The sequence below is a fragment of the Lycorma delicatula genome, chromosome 2, assembly GCF_047948215.1.
Source record: "Lycorma delicatula isolate Av1 chromosome 2, ASM4794821v1, whole genome shotgun sequence".
In the NCBI taxonomy this organism is placed as follows: domain Eukaryota; kingdom Metazoa; phylum Arthropoda; class Insecta; order Hemiptera; family Fulgoridae; genus Lycorma; species Lycorma delicatula.
In genome coordinates this window covers 111269736-111292629 of record NC_134456.1, presented here as the reverse complement: position 1 = coordinate 111292629, position 22894 = coordinate 111269736, and the positions used below count along the sequence as shown (strand labels likewise).

The 22894-nt window shown below is 29.8% G+C and overlaps 2 protein-coding genes across 3 annotated transcripts in view; both read left to right on the top strand.

Annotated features, from left to right (window-relative positions):
- Positions 1-789: 789 nt before the first annotated feature.
- Positions 790-7114, top strand: LOC142319128 (B9 domain-containing protein 2-like). Its single transcript, XM_075356068.1, has 4 exons — positions 790-1107; positions 2721-2846; positions 5297-5431; positions 6841-7114. The coding sequence occupies exons 1-4, from the start codon at positions 1020-1022 to the stop codon at positions 7017-7019; spliced, it is 528 nt and encodes a 175-aa protein (XP_075212183.1). The 5' UTR covers positions 790-1019; the 3' UTR covers positions 7020-7114.
- A 13-nt stretch (positions 7115-7127) lies between these two features.
- Positions 7128-22894, top strand: part of LOC142319127 (tectonic-1-like) — a 28834-nt gene continuing 13067 nt past the window's right edge. For both annotated transcript variants that reach the window (XM_075356067.1, XM_075356066.1), the window contains exons 1-4: positions 7128-7669; positions 10202-10456; positions 14121-14316; positions 21373-21584. In XM_075356067.1, coding sequence (XP_075212182.1) covers positions 7151-7669; positions 10202-10456; positions 14121-14316; positions 21373-21584 — 1182 coding nt within the window. In that variant the 5' untranslated portion in view covers positions 7128-7150. The remainder of the gene's footprint in view (positions 7670-10201; positions 10457-14120; positions 14317-21372; positions 21585-22894) is intronic.

Genomic DNA, 22894 nt, shown 5'->3' with positions numbered 1-22894 from the left:
CTGTTATTAGGTTAGGATCCTTAAGACAAAAAGTAGAATTTTTACATGTACTTACTAAGGAAACATTTTATTGAATAAAAAGTAATAGAGCACAGGGCATAAGAAGTGTTTTTCGATAAAATTTAGAAAGCTCAGTTGAAAGCACAAAGTTGGGATGGATTGATGACCGGCGACTGGCTTCTTGGTACCTACGGCGTCCTGTTGGAGTATACTACTTCTCCACTATTATTAGCAATGCCAACACTACTTCAAACATCCCTGGTAGAACTACTGCGCATCTGTGTATTTACGCTTTCTAAACTTTGACGAGTAACAATAGAGCAATTACTCGCGCAGGATACATTATACGAAAAATTAAACCCTTCCTCTTTTTGTAAAACTTCTTTTAATTTATTTGTTTAGGATGCATTATAATAAAACATTTAAGCTATAAAATTAAAAGCAAATATGACTACACAACTTTTATAACAAATTTTTTGAAGTGTTTAACTATGTTCATTCCTCTTTTTACCTTCTCTCTCACTATTTCTCATGGAAATGAGAATCAAATTTATCCCATAAACATTACAGAATCATTATATTTAATTTTCCTCTGTAATAAAAAGAGGCCTTGACCCTTGTACTACCTCTGTATACGTCCATCGTTATGTTATTTCATAACACGTTTTTATAAGTAAACTGATAATAAACAACACCGATTAAATTACGAGTAGTTCATAAGGAATGATCAAACGCTGTCTTGGTAGCCTAGCAACCGTTTGTTTGCTAGGCTGGTTTGTAGCAACCTGTTTGTCTGACTAGTGGAAATATTAATGTAACTGGTTACGGGAGTGTTGTTACGCGTATTATTTGTTAATTCTCAGTATAGCTTATCTGTTTTTCTTTTTTTATTATTTTATGATTTTGCCGAAAAGAAATAAAATATATCAGTTGTTAATCTATAGATTAATTAAATTTTGAAAATGAGAAACAAATTACTACTTCAATTGCTGTTCGTTTTCATTACGAATGTAATTTAAATGGCCGAAATTCACATTATTGGTCAAATAATTGGTGCCAGCAAATTTAACAACAAAAGCCTATTTTGCAAGTGGGGGATTCATGCAGGTTAGTTGGTTTTATATTTTTACATTCTAAAATTTAATTACTCTTTCTGTTGTCTATTCATATTGCAGTCTTCTGAAAAAATAATATAATGCTTAAATGCATATTTTTAAATTTTATATACAAAGTACATCTTGGGTTGTTTGATATAACGATTGATTAAAATTGTCATGTATTTTTGACTGATTTATATGAATTATTATCTATGAAAGGTATGATATTACATACATATGGAATTGGAGTTTATTAAGAATTATTTATTTAAAAACTTTTTTATCATCAGTTAACTTTCCATTCACTATTGCATCTTTTCATTCTTTATTATTTTGCTTTACTCATATAAGAATCAGCCTACATACTACACCCTCTATCTTCTAACAAAGGCTAAGAAAATATTTAATAAACAGAAACTGTTATTGCGTTGTAAGATGAGATTAAATCTGAAAAAGTGTCTTATGAATAAAATATGTTTAGAGTGTAGTTTTATATGAATCTGAAATTTGGACACTAATAAAAAAAGAAAAGAAGTCTGGAGGCATTTAAAATGTGAGCATAGATAGGATTGGAGAAAATTAAATGGATAGAGTGAAAAATGGAATAATGAGGATTGTGAGCAAGAGTACAAGATTGTTTAGAAGAATTCAGGGTAGGAAAGTTAACTGGCTTGGACATATCATGAGCAGAAAAGAATTGATTAAAACAATGATAGAAGGAATAGTATAAGGTATGAAAGATACAGACCAGAGAAAAATAAAACTTAAAGTAAAAACCAAATAATCTAAAAAGAAATGGGAGCTATCAGGATCTTAAAATGAGACAAATCCTAGCTCTAAAATCTTAAAACTAATCAAGTGAGATAAGGTTAAAGGGAATGTTAAAGTATTTTCTTTTAAAAATTACTTGCCTCTTTTTTTACGTAGATGTTTAAATTTTGTTAAAAATTAGCCTTCCAAAAAGGGTAAAGAAACCATTAATCATTACTTCACAAATATATATATATATATATATATATATATATATATATACTCAGTAGGGTGCAAATTAATTCAAACAGATATTTAATAAAAAGTAACCTTACTAAAAAAAATCATATCTGTACAATTTATGAATATCTAGTAATTAATATGTCCTTCTTTATTCATAATCACTTCACATAGATGATTTGGCATTGATTCAAGTGAACTATACATTTTTTTGATTTTTTTATCATGAAACCATACCAATATTATTGCTTTAATGAGGTCAATTTCAGTGGTACAATTCCAATTCGTTTTTGACAGTCGTTTTTTGCCTATTACCCAAAAATTTTCAATTGGGTTTAAGTTTGGATAGTTGCCTGGAGTATTTTAATATTTTGTTCTTCAAAAGACTTTTCCACTCTTTTGGCAGTATGGGATGGTGCCAACCTTGTTGGAACACTCTGTTGCCTTGTGGGAATTTGTTTTGAAGTTTTGTAACTACCATTTCTTTCAGAATCTTGATATATCAATCACTTTTCAACATACTATTCTCTGGAAGTAACCTTTTCTCATTTTTTAATGATCAAGCTCCTCCATTTTATAATCCTTGACAATTTTTTTACGGAAATGTAAACATTACCTCTTTGTTTTATTTAGGTGGTGGATGGAAACTAGTTGCAGGTTTGAAGGAAGGTCAGACACAAGTTGATGATCCAGTTTATAATGATATAACATATTGGAGTCATCCGATTGATGTGCACTTTTCAACAAAGTGTGTACAAGGCAAGTGTACAAGCAAAATATTGGCTTAAAAGTAGTATGTTCTTCAAATACTTATGAACAATAATCAATGAGTAAAAAGTTTTATTAAATTTCTAGGTTCTACCATTGGTAAATATTTATTTAAGTGACTAGTGTTTATAAATATAAGCAAAATCTCAGAGAAAATAGTTCACAAACAAACAAATTACTGTGAATACACTGTGATTTTCAGAAAAATAAAACTATGTACTACACCAAGAACACAATCACCAAAGAAGAGCAATCTCCCTTTAATATATAAACTGAACAATTGTGTCTGTACAGTGTTATACAATGGCCTAATTGGATTAGCTTCAAGCAGAGAGGTAATGAACAATTAAAAGCTTTCCATAGCAACATAGAATAATATTTGCTACCACTTCACAGATACAAATCACAAATCCACAAACACTGACAAAAACTTCAATCTTCTTCACCTGCCCAAAAAAGTACCATTTGTTAATGTACTCGAACATTATGAAGTATGTATGCACACAAAGACATAGAATATGCTAAATGAACTGACTTAATTCAACTCTAGCAAATCTTTCAATTACAAAAAAAAAAAAAAAAAAAACAGTAACTGAGCTGTGCCTTTCACAATTTTCAGAGTGTCCTCTCAAGTCTCAAGTTATGACTTTCAAAATGGAATTTTCAGTTAAGGGAATAACCAGAAATTAGAGCTGTATCACTAAATATTTGGAATCTCATAAGTCACTTAAAAGTCTTTAAAAATAAATAATTAGTTGCTATTTAATAGATAGAACTCTTTCTTACAAGAACCTTTTAGCAACATCTTTTTCAGTGGAGAACAGGACTACCATCAACTCAATTGCTTTGAGAGTCTTTTTGAAGGAAGAGCTCCATTAATTTGAAGGTAAATCATTTATAACTAATATGTATTATCCCATTTCTACATGTTGTTCAATGAACTGGGAAGTCACAATTTCAGTTAAAGAAGTCTTTACTAATCTGAGAAATACAAGTAAGAAGTAATGTTATTATGATGAAGTTTTCAGTTGTACAGTTTCTACAAGTTTGGTCTTCTGCAGCCTTCTAAATAATATTTATTGACTGTTAAATTTAAGACAATATGTAAATCTTGGTGAAGTAAACCTCCACATTAATCAAGATGTCTGTACTCAAAACATACAAATATAAATATGTATTACTAAAAATTTTTTTCTGAATTTATTGTTTCTTTGAAACTATACCTGTATGTCCTGTGTAAAATTTTGTGTAATCGTGTCGGTTTAGTTCATCCATCTTTATGAAGTTCTTTTTTTTATTGATATTATTCTGTACAAGAACCTTTTTTCTTGCTGTATTATATCAAAATTTTTTAAAGATGAGCTACTATTTTTTTTAACATAGTTTATCTGTGTTATAAAAATATTTTTTTTGGCTTTATTTTGATTTATTTAATTTTTGTAGAAGTGAGTTAATTAGTGTACTTTTAGTTTACTAGTGAGTATGAGTATGAGTTTGTGTGTACTAAGTATCTTGTAGCAATGAGTTTTTAGGTTTACATTCATACATATCATCCTCATTTATCCTCTGAAGTAATACCTTATGGTGGTTCTGTTCCTTATGGTGGTACTGTAGGCTAAACAGAAAACAGCGAGTTTTTAGGTGACTTGGATATATTTTGTAGTCTTATGAATCAATGTTATATGATATGTAGTGATTGTAGACATTCTAATTTGGTGAAAAGTGATGGTGTAATCAATATGTCTGAGCAACTACAACAGTATATTTTGTGGTATATTTTTGTTTAAATTATGTCTATCAAGTAATTAAGTTGGAGAAGAGACTTTAGGCTGAGAGTAACAGTTTACAGAAAACCTTGGATAATGAAAAGTGTACTGAAAATTAAAATTTTGGATAAGAATCTAAACAATAGAGAATAGAGAAAATCCATTGACATATAGGCAATAGAGAATCCAGAAAAACAAAGAACCATCTTTTGAGTTGTGAGGTTACAGGAGAAAACTGGGAGGTTTGATGGAGTAAATAAGACAGCTTTACAATGAGTTGTTGATGAGAGAAGTTTGTCAGAATCTTATTAAAAGAAAAACAAGGCTGGTGGGCCATACATTAAGTCTTCAAGGTTAGTGTTTGTGGTTGTAGAAAAGAATAAAGGAAGCCAAAGATTAGAATATATAAAATAAATAATTGTTCATGGATGTAGGATGTAAGTGATATACTGACTATTCCTGAGACTGTGCTATCAAATGAATTACAAACTTGTATTTGTAACTACTTAATGGATTGCTTAATTAATCTAGTGATGTAATTGATGTTGTAAAGCTTTCAGATTATAGCTATGGCATTAGTGTAGACATTTTTGTAAATTCTATCTACATGATCTAAACAGAGATGAATGCATTATTTTACTAAAAAAAATTACTAATTATTATTATTTATTTCAGGGTGGCCAAAACTGCATGTGCAGGTTTATCATTATGATAAGTATGGAAGAAGTGAATTGTATGGATATGGATTTTGTTACATTCCTACGACTCCTGGTACTCATGTAATCGAATGCTGTACTTGGCGACCAATTGGTAACTAACTTAGTACTTTTTTATTTTAACCTCGGATTTTTTACCTAAATTTTTCATGCTTAGAAATTGATATTTAATATTAGATTAATCATTTATAAAAAAAAAAATGTTTCTAAAGTTCAGACATTAGTGGTAAGTTCATTATGGTGGATTGTTAGTGCATCTGCTTTTCATCATGAAGTATTGGTTTTATATCCCTGTCAGCCTTTCAAATATATCTTTTGGATTGTTATTATAAAACAGTATGTCATACAACTGCATTTTCAAATATATGTTGCATGCTTTCACAATATATAAAAAATTATGATTTCATATTTGCTTGATGCTGGAATGAAAAGTAAAGAAGGAAAATTCAAATTTAGATATCCAGCCTTTCATTTCCCTAGGTTGATTTCTTGATATTTATATCGTATACTTTACTAAAGTACATAGATTTTTTCTTTTAATTCTGATTTTTCTGTTGATTTTTATTCTATCCCAACATTGCTGATAAATTTTTTTTTGGGTTGTAACAGTCCTGGCAGATTGTTTTGACACACTGGTATCCATATAGTGTCAAGTGGTTGATTTTTTTATGATTAGTGAAACATTTTTTCCTTTGCTTTGAAAAATACAGATTTATATTCAAATCATGTACTAATTTTGTATATCTTATCACACGATGAACAAAATATAGTTCCAGGCTTATTTAAAATTTTAATAAAAAGAAAATTCACATCCAGGTATCTATTCTATTAAATTTAAAACATGATTATCTGGTTAGTGTAATCTCATCTGACATTTCTACTATGAAAAGTAATTTCTTTAAATTCTATTCTGCAGTTTTTTATTAAGATTTTTGATTTTTTGAAAATATATTTGTTTAGGTTTTGTCTGCTTGGATAGTCATAAGATCAAATTTTGTGTATCATGTAACTATTTTATTAGTTATCATGTTTTGCGTTTGTTGAAAACATGTTTCACTTCCTGTAAACAAATAAATATTCTCATAATATTTTAATGTATTTTATAATGAATATTTTTATGTAAAAAAGAGTTAAGTAATGAACTATAAATTTAAGTACTATCCATGTTTAAATTCTTGTTTCCTGAAATCTTTTATTAAAATTTCTTTCCAGAGAAAAGATTTATTTTATAGTAATTAATTTCCCACCACTTATTGAAGTTATAACCTACAGCAGGCTGATCCTACATCTGCTTTATTTTATAGTTTAGTTGTGTAAATTTATAGAAATAAAACTTTTGAGTGAAAGCAAAGTGACAGTATACAATTTGATAGACCATAATGTCATAGACCTGGACACTGGCAGTACCTATGTGAATGACTTAAATTCCTCTAAAACTTAATTCTGTACTTAAAATAAAAATAACAATATGTCAGATATTTAATCATTTTTATTTATTTTCAGGTCGTTGGAGAGATGAGTTTTTTCAGTATTTCATGGGTGGTGGACCTCAGTTAAAAATACCTGATTTAATATATTCTGGAAGTGATCGTTACAGGTTACAAACTATAGCAATGGGTGTTGTTCATATTGAAGTTGGTATCATATTGCGTAACTTTAAAAAATATGGAATTGAGATTTAAAAAGTCTAATTTTTAATTGCTTGATATTATTTATTATCTGGTTTAATTGAACTGTATAATAAATAGTGGGTGTATATATTATATTGTGCCTTTTAAAAGTGACACATTAAAGCACATTTTTATTTTCAAGTATGCAAAGTGAAATATTTTTTGTTGGCTTAAGTAATAATATGTTTAGTATCAGTACTTTTCTAGTTCTATTCTTATCACACTTTTTTGTTTCAAGTATTGAAGCTGATGTATTTACTGAAGTGACCACTCCAACTGTATACACAAATAATGCGACTTCAGTTGATACTGTTCCATTCAATGTGACAAGTAGTATTGATAGTAATCATTTTACTGATGATTGTGATAATCGTGATGGTGTCTGTGACAGCAGTAGACCGATTGATGCCACTGGCAATAATGGTGTCAATGGCACTTCATCTAAAGCTGTAACATCAACTAGTAATGATTCTTCCCCTTCTTCTATTATTGAAAGGACTACTAGTGCAGTAACTAACAAATTAAAAACTACAAATGCTCCGGATGTCATAAATGCTACTGGCACAATATTTACTAACACCACAACTAAAACCACCACCACTACTACTGAATTAGAAACTAAATATACTGCTCATGTTGAATATTGTGAATGTGATATTATGGTAAGTAAAAATGTAATTGATTAGTGTTACTATTTTTTTGATTTCAGATTTTAAATATTTTTGATAAACTAATTTTTTCATAAGTTGTTTATTTTTCTTTGTTGAGTCTTTCCTTTGCCATTTTTTACAAGACACAAAATAATAGTTATTTTTTTTAAGAGCAGTTGTTAAAGAGTAGCACGTATGTGTAAAACAAAGTTGAATGAGTTAGAGGGCGGCTATGTCACAGAAACATTATTTTGAGATACTGAATGTTTTATTAAATTTGATAAAAAGCTTTGAAAAAATTGATTTACTTATGTAAATTCTTTGCTCCACTTCACCACCTTGTTATTAATTACTTCTTTTTATGAAGTAAAGGAAGTATTGTGATCACGAAAAGTTTCGGTTTTCAGATTTCAACAGAAATATCCATTTTTACTATTTCTGAATCCATTTTTATTAGTTTCAACACGACATCTGTATGACAAACATATGTATCTCGCATAACTCAAAAACAATTAGCTGTAGGATGTTGAAATTTTGGATTTAGGACTGTTGTAACATCTAGTTGTGCACCTCCCCTTTTGATTGCAATGGCCTGGACCAAAAGTGTTCAGAAAAGTCCAAAATCCAAACAAATTTGGATTTTTTACTTTTTCTTAACTGCAGTAATAAGCTCTCATTGAGAGCTTTTCAATGATATAAAGTGGTACTTATTTTTATTGGTTCCAGAGTTATAGCCAATTTAAATTTTAATTAATGAAAAAATACTTGGATCTTATAAGGAGAACCATTGGTTCGAACCTAACTTCATCTTTTTTTTTTAACTTTTTATTTAATTTATTTTTTCTAACTTTTTTTTAATTTTTTAATTTGAATATATTAATTTATTGATAATTATTAACCTGTGATTGTAAAAGAATTTTTGCAATAAATAATTCAATACAATAAAAAAAAAGAAAAAATCAAAATCAAAGTTATTAGGGAATTAAAATTTTATGTACTTTTAAAAATGTGTATATGTAATTTAATAGGCATTGTTGTTATATATGTGTATATATAGTAGATTTGGTGAGACATCTGATTGTTTAATATTAATCAAAAATTATAATTTAGAATCATATTATTTTTGGATTTTTTAGTTTAATTTTATTTAATTATTCTGAAATTCTGTTTAATTTTATCTACATTAAAGTTAACTACAGAGTGACTGAAAAATAGACCCTCACAAGAAGAACATATACAGTGAGGCACACATGCCCAATTTTTAATAAATTACAAAAAATTCTTATCTTTTAGTTCATTACTTACGTGATATTGTCAGACAATATTCTCATTAATACGGAGTTGATCATCATTTCATTTATTTGTTTTTTGTTGTCAATCATTTAATCACTCTTTGGTTTGATATAATTCTTCTGTTCTTAATTTGTGTTCACGTTCTCTAGCTTTCAAATTTTCTCTCTCTTTATATTCATCATCCTCTCTTAATCTTTTTATTCTTTCTTTGGTTTTAACATTTTCTTTCTCTTTATATTTATCATCTTCTCTTAATTTTTTTATTCTTCCCTTGTTCTTAACATTTTCTTTCTCTTCATATTCATCTTCTTTTTTTTTGAGATATATTTCTTTGTTATCTTTCTTTTTCATTTTTGATTATTCACCAAGTAATCCAATAATAAACACTGAATATTTTATATCATAAGGTCAAAATTAACATTTCTGACCAGTATACAGGAGTTCACTAAATGGAGTAGTTAAATTATTATTAACTTTTATTTATATGACACACCAAAAATCTGAAACTCTTGTTAATGAGCAACTCACGAAGATACAAATAATACTGATCTAGTAATACTAGTAATAAAGGTACTTTTACTCTTTCCTAATACATGTAAGAATATTGGATTAATAATTGTATAAATATTTTATGTTAATAAAAACTGATTAAAAAATGTTAATGGTCCCATTTCAAAATTTTCAAAGGTAAATTTATCAAAATTATCAAACTTATTTATTCTATAGAAGATGTTGTTGGACACATATACACCAAATTTTATTAAATATTTCAATCCATTCTTAAGATATACATTTTTATTGAAAAAAAATAAAATGGCGGACATAGGGAAAATCCTATGACAGAGCTTTTTTCCACATTTAATTTTTTTATTTAATTTGACGTCCTGAATTAGTCCCTTATGTTTGACCAATACCTTCTGAGACACTCTCTCTGCGTGTGTGTGTGTTTGTGCGCACGCATATGCATGTATGTATGTATATATGTGTATATAGATACAGAAAGAGGATAATGGAATTCAATAGAATTCCATTATTCTTTAGAAACTGTTTTTTTCCTGCTTAGATTTTGCTGCCTTTATTCTACATCTGGACTAATTTTTTATAGAATGTTTATTTCCTCTTGACTGTTCTGTCAGTTGCTACATTATTTTACAACTTTGACACTTTTATACTTAAATGTTCCACTGCGTTTTTTTTTTGTTCAGTAAAATTATCTTATAATTGACCAATTATTTTTGTATTGTTTTTCAGAAAGATGAGTGTGATATAAATTGTTGTTGTGATGAGGATTGTTCTTCACAAGATAAGCAGATGTTCTCTTACTGTTCTTCAGCTTTGTTGGCAGATTCTTTGGCATTATCGATTGATTTTAGGCATTGTTATACATCCCATTTTTTATATGATAATAATACTAAGCTGTTAAAAGTTGTTAAACAGAATTCACACAATCTGTTTTGCATTGCAATTGATAATCTTGAACCTGGATTAGTTTATAAAACTCTTCCGGTGAGTTACTAATAATTTAAGTTACTGATCTGTCTGAATGAATATATTTTTGAAGTTATAATTAGTTTCTTGTTGTGATAGGATAACTTTATGCATGTGTTGACTAATGTACTATAAATTAAATTCTTAATTTGGAAATTAAGAAGCAGTGGTGGCGGTAGTATGTCTGATCTAACTATGGAATGATGTAGGTATAGAAATGGAGCAAATGCTTACAGGTAAGATAGAAAATAATTATTGTAAATTAACTCATTATAAAACAGTTGTAACTGACTAGCCTGATATTTTTTTAAAGTATCTTTAGCATTCCAGAATTTGAGAATAATTGCCTAAAGAATGTCTTTGCTGTAAACCAATATATATTACATAAATATACTTGTATTACAAGGGTAATACTGAAAGTATTTGTTGTGGAATATGAAAGTTTAACGACTTTTTATTTTATTTGTACATATTTTTGGACATGTCCTACACTTCAGTCTAAACCTAGTTAGAAAATACTCATTATAACTATCCACAGCCAGTTTATTAAAAAATGTAGTTACTGTTTCTTTCATCTCTTCATTACTCATCCTAAGGAGGTATTCAATTTAGTTGAAATTGGAATAAGAAGAGGTCAAATCCAGACTATGGGGTGGTTAACTGAAAATTTCCCATTTAAAACATTCATTAAGTCATGTTTGTTTGTTTTGTTGATTGGTAAGCATATGTGGAATCCATTTTGCACAAAATTTACTTACTTAAGATAAACATTTCGGGTGAAAATTTCATGGATTATTTTGTGAGAAATATGTCAAAATTTTTCATGGATATCATCTAGTGTCCGATGCCAATTTGCCTGAAAATTCAATAACATACAGAGTAAATCTTCCATGACAACTGGATGCCCAGTTTATTTATTACCATGGACATTTTAACTTTCTCAGTGAGTTTTTGACCCCCATTATCACAACGCTGATTCATTCATAACATTGCATAAATCTCCTTAACGATTGATAAATTTCATATGGTTGTTTTTTTTAAGAAATTGAATAATAAATTTCTTTCCACAACTGTGGAATTTTTAATTTTTGTTTTTAATTTAAAAGTGCTATAGAAACCACAAAAAGGCTTCTAAATTTATGAAACTTGCATGGAGTGTGCAAAACAAATTTCTGAGGCTAGTTTATCTGGAATTGGTTAGGATCATAAACCTGGACATCTCGATTCCCCCCTGAGGGGAGAAGATCCCGCCTTGTAGCACGTCTGGTCGCTATACCACCCCCTCTGTTCCTAGCCAAGTGTGGCTTAATTGGATGTCATCTTCTTGCCTTCAAACTGATCATAACCCACAGTGCTCAGTCCGGCCTCGTGAGATGCCGCTGATGCAGATGCCCCGAGGGACATCTACATCAGTAATTCCTCCCTAGTAAATTTTGTCTTCAAAGAAGACATCAGACACCTGACACCTAATACTACCACATAGCCCTCAGAAACTAAGCTAAAAGCCTGCACACGGAAGATTGATGACCCCGCACCTGTCACCACTTTAAACTATAAGTACCCAGTACATACAATGCAACAAGTATGCCACGACAGCATATCAAAACCACCAGCAAATTCAGTCTAAATCACTGCAACGACATATTGTTAATTAAGTGATTGGAGTGCAGCCAGCATAAACTAAGTCCCAGAGGACCACAGGTCTGGTCCGTTCGGGAGCTGAGTATAACTTCTAGTCTCCCACTTCAGCTCCATCTTTGAGGACTGCTCGGATTAGCACTAGGTTGATTGCAAACAACATTTAAACTTATTACCCACTTAATAACATAAACCTGGACAGTAGTTATGCAGAAAAAGGTGTACTGGACTGCTTTTCATTCAAAAATCCTAATGTTTTGGAATTAAATAGGATTACCAAGCTCAACAGCTAATTCAGTGCCTCCTTTTATCAAAACAAATCATTTAATTTAAATGAGATATAAATACAACAAATTATTTCTAAATGTTTATGTAATGTGGGAACTTCGTAACCATTTTTAATAAGCTTGTTTAAAGAAGATTTTCTTAACTATTTGGTTAAATAGAACTTCTGGTTCTAAACCAAAAAATCATTTTTGGATTTAAAAATCTAAAAATATTATTCTGTTTCATTTCTTTTGAATTTAATTAAAAGTTTTGTTTGTAAAACAGCAATAAAAGCTGTTTGTTTTGCAAACAATCTCATCTGAGAAATAGTTTGTTGTTCTGGGAAAATTCACTGTCCTAAAGCCCTAAAAACAGTTTTATAATTCAAAGGCAAATTATACTGGACAAGAGTTTTCTCCACACTACCAAATGCTTTTTGGAGAGAAACTAAAACTATCCTACTGGACTCTTCCACCCTTATATGTTCAACGTAGTGGTGTGTATCTATGGAAATTAGGAGAGATATCAGAGATATGATACTGCCTTCTCATAGTTACAGTACATAATAAATGAGAAACAAGTGTTAAATCCTAAACACACCTTCTTGAGAAAGGCCTTAAGTACATCGGCTCTATGCTACATATTCAATTTGTTATTTGTAGTGAGAAAATGTTAGATGTCATTCAAATATTAAAGTTAAATTAAAATCTGTTATATATTATAATAACTACTTTACTATAAAAAAATTATTATTCTGTGAAAGAATGTTATAGTGAGTAATTCGTTCTTTTCTTTTGCTTTTGCTTTTGTAGTTTTATATATATGTGGATTTTACGCTAACTTGTAAATAAATCTATATTTGTAATAGAAATATGATTTAGTGAATATTTATGTAATTTTGATTTGATAATCTTCCAATATAGAATATCTGTAATAAATAGCAATAAAATTTTGTAATATAAGGTAAGGAATTTTAGGAATAAAAATATTTTCCTTTAGTTACTGTTATTAAAATTTTAATTGTTTGTGGGTGACAAAGCATGAATTATGGCTAAACTCTCTCATTAGCTTATAATCAAATGTACTGTTATGATTTATTTAAGATTGTAAATTAAGTAATTTATTAAATTAATTATTAGTGTTAAATTATTATTAATTATTAAATTAGTGGAATTCAGGTCCAAGGTAATAAGTGACCCAGGTAGGAGAGAAACTAATAAAAGAATTAATTAACAAATAACAAAAATAAAGAAAAAAAATTAATTAAAAATTCTGGTATAATTTTGTTGCCAATAGTTTTATTCATTATCATAATAGAAATGTGATGTGCTTTTGAAAAGCAAATGATTTTTCTTTTGTTATAATGTGCTTTTGGATTGGTCTGACTGGTTTTAGTTTTGTAACTAATGATTTATGTGTACAATGTGGTGAAAAATAAAAAAAATTATAAACAATGATTGGAAATTATGTTAAAAATTTTTATGTTAATTTGTTAATAAAATGATTGATGACTTCTGCATGAGAGTGGTAGTGTCTGTTTTCATCTGCAAGGCTCTAGGTTCTAATTATGATCAGGCTTGGCTTTTTAATTTTCAAAGCTTTAAAAGATGCAGTTTTTTTAATAGTTATAAAAAAGGAATACCTAAACTTAGCTTCAGCCTATATTAAGAGTATAAATTAAGAAAAAAAATTGTAGTTCATTCAAGTTACAAAAAAAAAATTTAATTTTTTTTACAAAAATAGGTAAATATTGAATTTATTTTTTCTATCATTTCAGTTGGTGAAGTCGGTCAAAGATTTTAATAAAATGTTGAAAAGGTTTAGAAAGGGAGTGTTCAGTTGGCCGGAATCACAACACATTGCTGAGAATGCAAAAATATCTACTTCACAAATAGCATTTAATTTAACTGAGTATAAAGCTGATGATTATATATGGATGTTTATGGAGAACACAACTTTCATTAAACCACTGTGTATGTATAGTAAAATATTTTATTCATTGTAATGTTAAATTAATTTGTGATCAACAAATTTCAAGAATATGCCTATAAAAATACATTGCTTATTTTCATCTACCATTTACAGTGGCCCCTTAATGTAGCGATAACTGCTCCTTGCTTGTCTCCCACTGATGAAATTTTTACAGGATGGAGTTTTTACAGTGCCAAAATGTCATACCCTTCAGTTTGCTTCATCTTAGCGAGAAGAAAGAAGTCACAGGACATTAAATTTGACAGTTTCAGGGGCATGGAAATGACAGTCACATTGTTCCAGTGAAAATGTGTTTTGTAAGCTGTGTCCTGTTACTTAATTGTACTCCCACAGTTTAGGTTGTTCATAACAAATTAAATAGAACTCTGTTTGGTAGCCTAATCCTGGAAGATTATGGGCTCTTCATTATGAAGAGTGGTCTCTAATCTCTGGATTGTAACTGTTGATCCAACACTGGTTGCTACTTTTGAATTTCAGTGTGAACTTTGGATTATCCTGTGCTTGTTTTCTAGTTCACTTTCTGACAGGTTTTGACATTGTGCTGTTTAAAGCAAACATGAAGATTGCATGTGCTGTTCAAAATGATACATTGGCTGGCTGGATCATTCTAAAGGTCTCTGTTATGGATTTCCAGAGTTTGGTGCAGAATTCAAAACTCTCTGCTGATCTTATAATCTATAATGAAATTTTTGTTGTATCTCTACTTATAATCAGAAAAATAAGCATTAATACAGATCCCAACATATACATGGAACTCTGCATGAAGCTCATTGCTCACCTCAGCTGTATACTAAGCCGTGCTGAGTATATTTTTTTTAAAGGACTAATTTCAGAATTATTACATAATCATTATATTTAATCAATAGGACTAAGTATGTTCATGTTCAGGGAACATTTTAAACTTTCTGTAGTCACATCCTTTAGTTGTTTTCCACATGCTCAACTTCAGGTGTAGGTTCTTCCTTCATGTTGATAATTCTTCCAAAAATGAGAAATTATTTGTTTATATGGAACAAAAATAAAATTTTTCTAACGTTACTACATTCATACTAGGAAAATAAACTATCAGTCCTTTTGTACTTTAACCATAACCCAAAAAGATTCCCTTTGTACTTTTAAGATCAAGCTTCTTTCTTTTCTCTTTTGGTATATGCATCCACACTTCTGCACCAAACAGTGGTTTTATTATTTTTTTTTTATCAAAACTGCTTATTATTTCAGAATTCATAAGGTGTTTTACCTTTTACTGTTCTTTTTCCAATTCTGTTAACCAGATACACAGCTGTATTTAAACAATTTACATTTTGTTTATTTGCCTCTGATAATTTCTTTTGATGAAACCAACAGTCTTTAAATATATGGCCCTTCTTATGACAGAATGACACACAATATTTTTATTTTTGATAGAACTTGAATAATTCTTGCACTGATTCTTTTTATGTCCAACCTTTCCACAAGAAAAATATTTGAGACTAAATTTATTTACATATTTAGAAGTTAACACCACAGCATCTTCACTAAATTTCAAACACTGTTCTTCAATCAATAATCTGCAGTTAAATTGCTTAGAGTTTGTTGATTTTCATCCACCAATTCCCAAGTAAACACAAATGTTTATACTAATGTGGCAACATAATTATTTTTGTAATAATCATGTTTTCAGATATTTCTTCCTTTTACCGCTTAATAGCAGCAGTTAAATTTTGAATTTTTAGTTGAAAGTCCATAAAACTGTTTTCAAACTTCAAATTAAAAATTTGTTGCTATAATAAATGAATACTTGAATACTCACTCTTATTGATGCTCATATATTGTTTTCAGTTTGGTTCGCATTTCATTTGCAGTCTTGCACATTAAAACATGTGACAAAGGCCCAAATTCCATGTATGTTACTAACACGTCCTGTAAGCTTGCATCATAAATTTCATACTCTTTTAATTTCGCAGATTTTGAAGCATCTGGTTTCTGTATGTCTATTGGTAATGTCGAAGAGATCTTTATCTATCACTACTACTTTCATCTGGAATTTCCAAACGTTCCAGTTATTTTCACTTAACTTCATAAACTGTTGTGATTCCATATTTATACATGTGGTTGCAAATCGACAAAATTTTCATGACCACCATACCTCCGTTCAGTTATTTTTCTGGGTTCATAACCTTTACAGAGTACTTTAAATAAATTCACACATTGAAGACAGCAGTTTACTTCTTAAATGTAATTTTAATCACTGAAACAAGAACTTATAGCTCTAACAAGAATTATTATTTACTGCATATATTTTTTTCATTAATTTTTTTTTAATTGTTACTATCAATATTCGCTCACTGTCAATCGACAAAAAACATCTCAATTGTATTACATTTTTATCAGTGAAATGTAATATTGTTGAAGATTAAGATTTACCAAATAAAATTTTAATTAATGAAAACAGTTGTTATAAACATAGGGATTACTGAAAATTTCTTTTAACTGAATACATATAAATTATGATTATTTTTTTGGTAGACTGTCTGTTAAATGAAGAACAATAAACTCTTTAAAATATCACATTCTGTGATTGAGAAATGATTTTACTAACAAAAAAAGCAGACTGACTGGAAAAGAAAAGTGTTTTCAGTTGTATATTTAATAAAAATGACATTTTAAGTTGTCCAAATAAGTAACAAGTCCTCTTTTGAAAAATTTCTCTCATAAAAATCACCAAACAATTACAGTGATTACACTAATCAAGATTTTTATTAAAACATTATTTGCTCCATTATTTTCCTTTATCAAATTATATTAAATGTAACTTTAATTTTAGATTTGTTAGAAAATGTATTTTAATTTTACTCATTTTTGATTCTTTTATTAAAACTTAGAATAATCAAAATTGTTTCTGTATGTATTTATACATTTAAGAAATAGTTATTATGTTGTGTTGTGAAACCCTTAGAAAACTGGAATTTCCTTATGAAAAAATCTTTTGTCAGTAACTTGCTGCCCTGATGGGGAGTCTTACTCTTTTAAGACCTTGGCATCCCTAGCCTATAAAACTTTCTTCCCATTACACACGAAGCTGCAGAACCCTTACACCATACACATACACCACAAACAGTACATAAATTACAATATATATTCTTACACAACAACACAATATCTTATACAGTTTCTTCTTACACTTACACTCAGTAGTCTTGCAACACCTTACATAATACTACCATAACCCAAGTGGAAACTATCATGCCAATGGGTGGATGACTGTACGTAGTGAGTCTCAAACGGTGCCCTTTGAGCACCAGGATAAACTCAGTTGTATGCAGCCCTAGCTCCAGTACGTGCACACTCTGCTAGAGTGGTCCATTAAATCGCTGTTACTCATGGGACCAAATGTCAATCCCAAATAGCAATTTTTTGCTGGTTGTTGGTCCACTTGAAAAATTCAACAAACCAGGGAGTTTGAAAAGGCTTCAATCGATGTTGTCAGCCAAAGATGTGTCAGGAGATAAAGGTAATATAACAGGGGGGGGTTCTAAAATTTCCAGAGTATGGTTTCTTATAGTGAAGTATAAAGAGGAAGGTAAATGCTTCTCTAAGGTTTCTCCATTGCTAATAAACAAGAGTTGCAGCTCTCCAAAGTCTATTAAAAAGATTAAGAGTGGTGCCCTGCTGATTGAGGTTGTTGATGATGAACAGAGTCGGAAGCTCCTAGTCCTAAGGTACATAGGGAAGGACAAAGTAATAATGGAGCCACTTTGTACCCTAAATTTCAATTTCAGTAAGGGAGTGATTTTTTGCCATGACTTGGCAAGTTTAAAAAATCAGAAATATTAGAACTAACACTGCAATCAATCACTTCTGCATATAGGATAATGAGGAAGGAGAATAGTGTAGTTGTACCAACATCCTCACTTATTCTAACCTTTTCTACACTGTCTGTTTCTGAACGAATAAAGATTGGCTATCTCTCTGTCTACGTGCGACCATATGTGCCAAACCCAAGAAACTGTTTTCAGTGTCAGGGGTTTGGTCACAACAAATTTGATTGCACAAAGGAAAAAATGTGTGCACATTGCAGCCGTACAGGATGTAATGATAACACATGCCTTGAGATTAAAAATGTATTAATTATAAAGGTCTACACTTGGAAAAGTCTCAGGAATGTCCTGTTTATAAGGAGGAAAAGGCCTATGCCGAAGATTTGTGCTGAGCAGAACGTGTCTTTTCTTGTGGGTCGTTGGGAATACAGAAAATCCTTCCACTTAAGGAATCCTGTACAGTCCAGTGTTATTTTGTCCAGGCTCTTTCTAACAATATGCAAAAAGAGAGAGAGTGTGCATTATGCAAAAAATTGACCAGATTGATGCAGATTTTGCCATACCAGGTAAAAGACCTCACTTCTACTATTGCAGCATTGGTACAGGCAAGAAGAAGAATATTTTTGGTGGAAAGACTAACAGTGGTTTACTGGAAACCAATCCTGAAGGAAATCATATTAGCCACGTGTACTTCACTAGCGAAAAACATCCCTGCAATCTCACTGAAGATATTAGTGCCATTTAAAATGAATATCTGCAACTTATACCTTCCCCCAAATTCCGATAACAGTGAGGATGATCTGTCCAATCTGTTTTCATAGATTTCTTTGCCCTGCCTAATAATTGGCAATTTCAAAGCCTATCACTTTTTGTGGGACTCATCATCATGTTCTTCCAGAGGCAGTGTAGTTGATCACAATGGTGTATAGTTGACAGCTGAGAACTTGGAACTCTGCATTTTGAATGATGGGTTGTATATGTTTATATTGTCTTCAGGTACATCTTTGTGCATAGATCTGTCCTATGTTCAACATCCCTACTCCCATGTCTTAACTGGTGCATTTCCAAAAACCTCTTTGGAAGCAATCACAGTCTGGTTGTTATCTCAATCTGTAATAGTGATTTGCCTCAGAGTCAGCCATGCAAATGGATGGTTGGGAATGCATACTGGATCTGAGACAAAGATTCCTTTAGCCAGTACGACAAGAATGGTAGTGTGATTTACTAACTTTACAAGTTTGCACACTTGATACTCAATAATTCAAATAAAGGCTCTTGGCGGCCTTCCCTAGTGAATTATTGCTTTAGTCTTGGTCAATATAAAAAAAATGACATGAATCCGGTTATCTTACTAGAAAAATTTTTTTAATATTGTAAATAGCATGAATGCTGATGCTGTAGTTTATATTGAACATGATAATTCTGTTGATTATGCTTTTGTGGTTGGCAATCGAACATATGTGTTTGTCCTTCCCAGCATTGCCAGTGTTTTCGTCGCGGAGCTGTATGCTGTTAAAAAGGCCTTAAATATACTTATCTGTTCAGATTCCATGATTGTCTTGCAGGTGATTAATGAAATGTGTAACCCAGGCACCCTGTTGTCTGTGATATACAGTCTGTTATTTCTGATATGAACAGCATAACAAATGTGAGCTTTCAGGCAATTTTGCCATTGCCATTAATTGTACGGCAAAAAAGCTTGCTTGCAGTCTCCTTTCACTAATACCATCTTGTCTGTCTTCTGAAGAGGGTGGGTGGTTCTTGATGAGTGGCAGAGTGAATGGAATGTTACCATCAAAAATAAATTTTGTCCAGTTAAGGACACTGTGTCACCACGGAGCTCTTCATGCAGGAATAACCATTGAAAGGAGGTTATCATCCTTGTGAACTGTGTCTGTTATGTAGCATTGTGTCAGAAGTTTAAACTAGGGGTAAACATCCAAAATACCTAAGGCAACAATGTATCGATGTTATCAAATGTCTTACGATTTCTTAAGGCCTTGCATCTTGATTCTAACATTTAATGATAATTTTGCTCTTTTTAAGTTACATTTTTAATGTTATATTTCATTGTAGTTTTACATCACTTTTAGGATATGTCTTAGGTGTTTTCCATCTATGCTGTGTTTTTATATTACTATTTTTTTAGTTTTTAAGTTAACTTTTAATACTTGTTTATTATATAAATATCATATTTGGGTGCTGAAGATAATAGTTTATTGTGTGCCAGGAAAAAAGAAGGAAAAAAAGAAAAATAACTTTTCCCCCAGTCTCCATAGGAATTTGAGCAGGACGTAGTTACAATCTACAAAGTGCCATAAAGTATTTCTTTGGGTGGAGTTATTTATCTTGTTTCATTGCCTGTCTTCAGGTAAATCATCTCTTTCTCAGCGATATGTTTTTCCGTAACCCTTGATATAATATTATATTACATTAATTAGTCTGTTAATTCTTGTTTAACGCACTTTCCTTCTTGGTAGTGTTCTGTGAGTTTTAGCCAGTGATATTGTATGGAACGTATACTAAGTATACTACTGACGTATTGCTATTATGAAGGCTAGTCACCTGGGCCAGTTCAAGGTGACTGACCTTTTGACAAGCTATTCTGTACTCTGAATGAGTGTCATCACATTAGTAGCCTTTTTTGTTGTTTCTTTGCTTCCTTAAAATTAACAAGAAAATTGAAAATCCCACAGCATGGAAAAATGAGATCTTATTAGAATATTGTTGGTTTGTTTTTTTATTATGTGAAATTAAGTTTCAAAGCAATTTCTGATGATATTATGAATGAACAACGCAGTGCAACGATGATGTCTGAAATTTAATCTGAGAAGGAAGAACATCGTGATCCGTGATGATGAAAAAATGAAAGCAATTAAATATTTCTGCACGTTTCTTACTAAATAATCAATGAAATTGTTACTGTTCATAGTCCACTGTGAACAGACATAGTCTTTCTCCATGACAAAAAAAAATTATTCTTTGGATATTTTAGATTGGAAAATTTGACTGGCCACCCCATTGCTCAGATTTAATCCGCTAGTGATTTCTACCTTTGAAGATGAAGTGGAAAGTTAAGTTTAAATTGGTTTCTGCAAAGTATGCTTTGCGAGTGATGAAGAGCTGCAGGAAGAATTAGTTTTCTACATTTACAAAGTGTATATTAATGAAAATATTTTATTTTTTATTTTTATTGAATGCTTATTTAGAAATGAATATATTTTATTTTAATTTCAGTTTTACCTGCATCATCATCTTCTATTTTATTTGTTTGTAATGAAGAACGTCCTGTATTATATTTAAAAAACTCTGCTCACAGTTGTTTAAGAAGAATACCTAAGAGTAAAACTGAATGTGAGAAAACATTAAAATATCTTGATATGTATCATTTTTATAAGGATTACAAGGTATTATCTGCTCCACAGTCATTAAATTCATCATTTCCTGATGTAAGATTCTTATTCTGATTACTTATCTTGATTTTTTTAATATTTTATTTTGTTATTTTAATGTAATAAAGTTTATAAAATTAAAATGGTTAGTTTAATTGACCATAGTTATAGTAGCATTAGAATCTAAAGGAAATTTTACATCCTGTTGATAATATATATATATATATATATATATATATATATATATATTTATATTAATCCGATCAACTCAAAAACAGAATAATAATTATTACATAAGTTATTATTCTGTACTTGGGTTCATTAGATTAATATAATTTGTATAGTCCAGAGGAATATCATTCTCGAAAGGATTGATTTAAAAAAAATAATATACATATATATTATAAACCAAATTCATCCACCCAAGTACAGAAATATACATTAAATAAGATAACACTTACTTATTTCATATTTTTCAAAAATGTTTTTGTGGAAACCCACATCTTCAGTTGTACTTATTATTAAAATCGTACTTTAAACTTTTTGTATCAAATTACATTCCACATTTAATACACTAAATTCAACTGAAGATGTGGGTTTCCATGAAAACATTTTTCTAAATTATGAAATAAGGTAAGTGTCATCTTATTTAATGTATATTTCTGTACTTGGGTGGATCATTTTGGTTTATAATTTGTATATTAGTACAGAGGAATATGGGTACTGACTTTCGAAAAAAAAAAATAAATATATTTATATATTTTTTCTAAAATCAATCCTTTCAAGACCAATATCACCTCTGTACTAATAATTGTATAATGTAAATCAACTTGATCCACCCAGGTACAGAATCAAGAAATATCTTACACTATTTTGTTATTACTCAACAAAAGTACTTTCATGGGGTCCGCATCATCAATATAAAAACTTTTTGTATAATTACATATTAAACATAAAAATATTATAAGATTAAAATTAAAAATTTAAAAGTTAAAAAATAAAAGATTAAAATACAAAACATATGCACAAGGCATATGGAATCAGATGGGTATCTCTTAAATAAATATAAATAAAACAATAAATTTTCTAGATGTCAGTATTGAAATTAACAAAAGTAATCAAATTATAGCTTTGGTGTACGGAAAACCTACAGCCAATAAAATAAAAATTCATAGAAAATCAAATCATCCCTGGTCTCAAAGAATATATACAAATATGATTAATAGGGCCACCCTTTACACACAAAATAATAAAGAAAAGTTATACACAGAAAAAAAAACTATAAAACAAATTGCAATTATAAATGGTGTTGTTAATTGATAACATATATAAAAAAAAAGTATCGAACCCTAATAGTACAATAACTT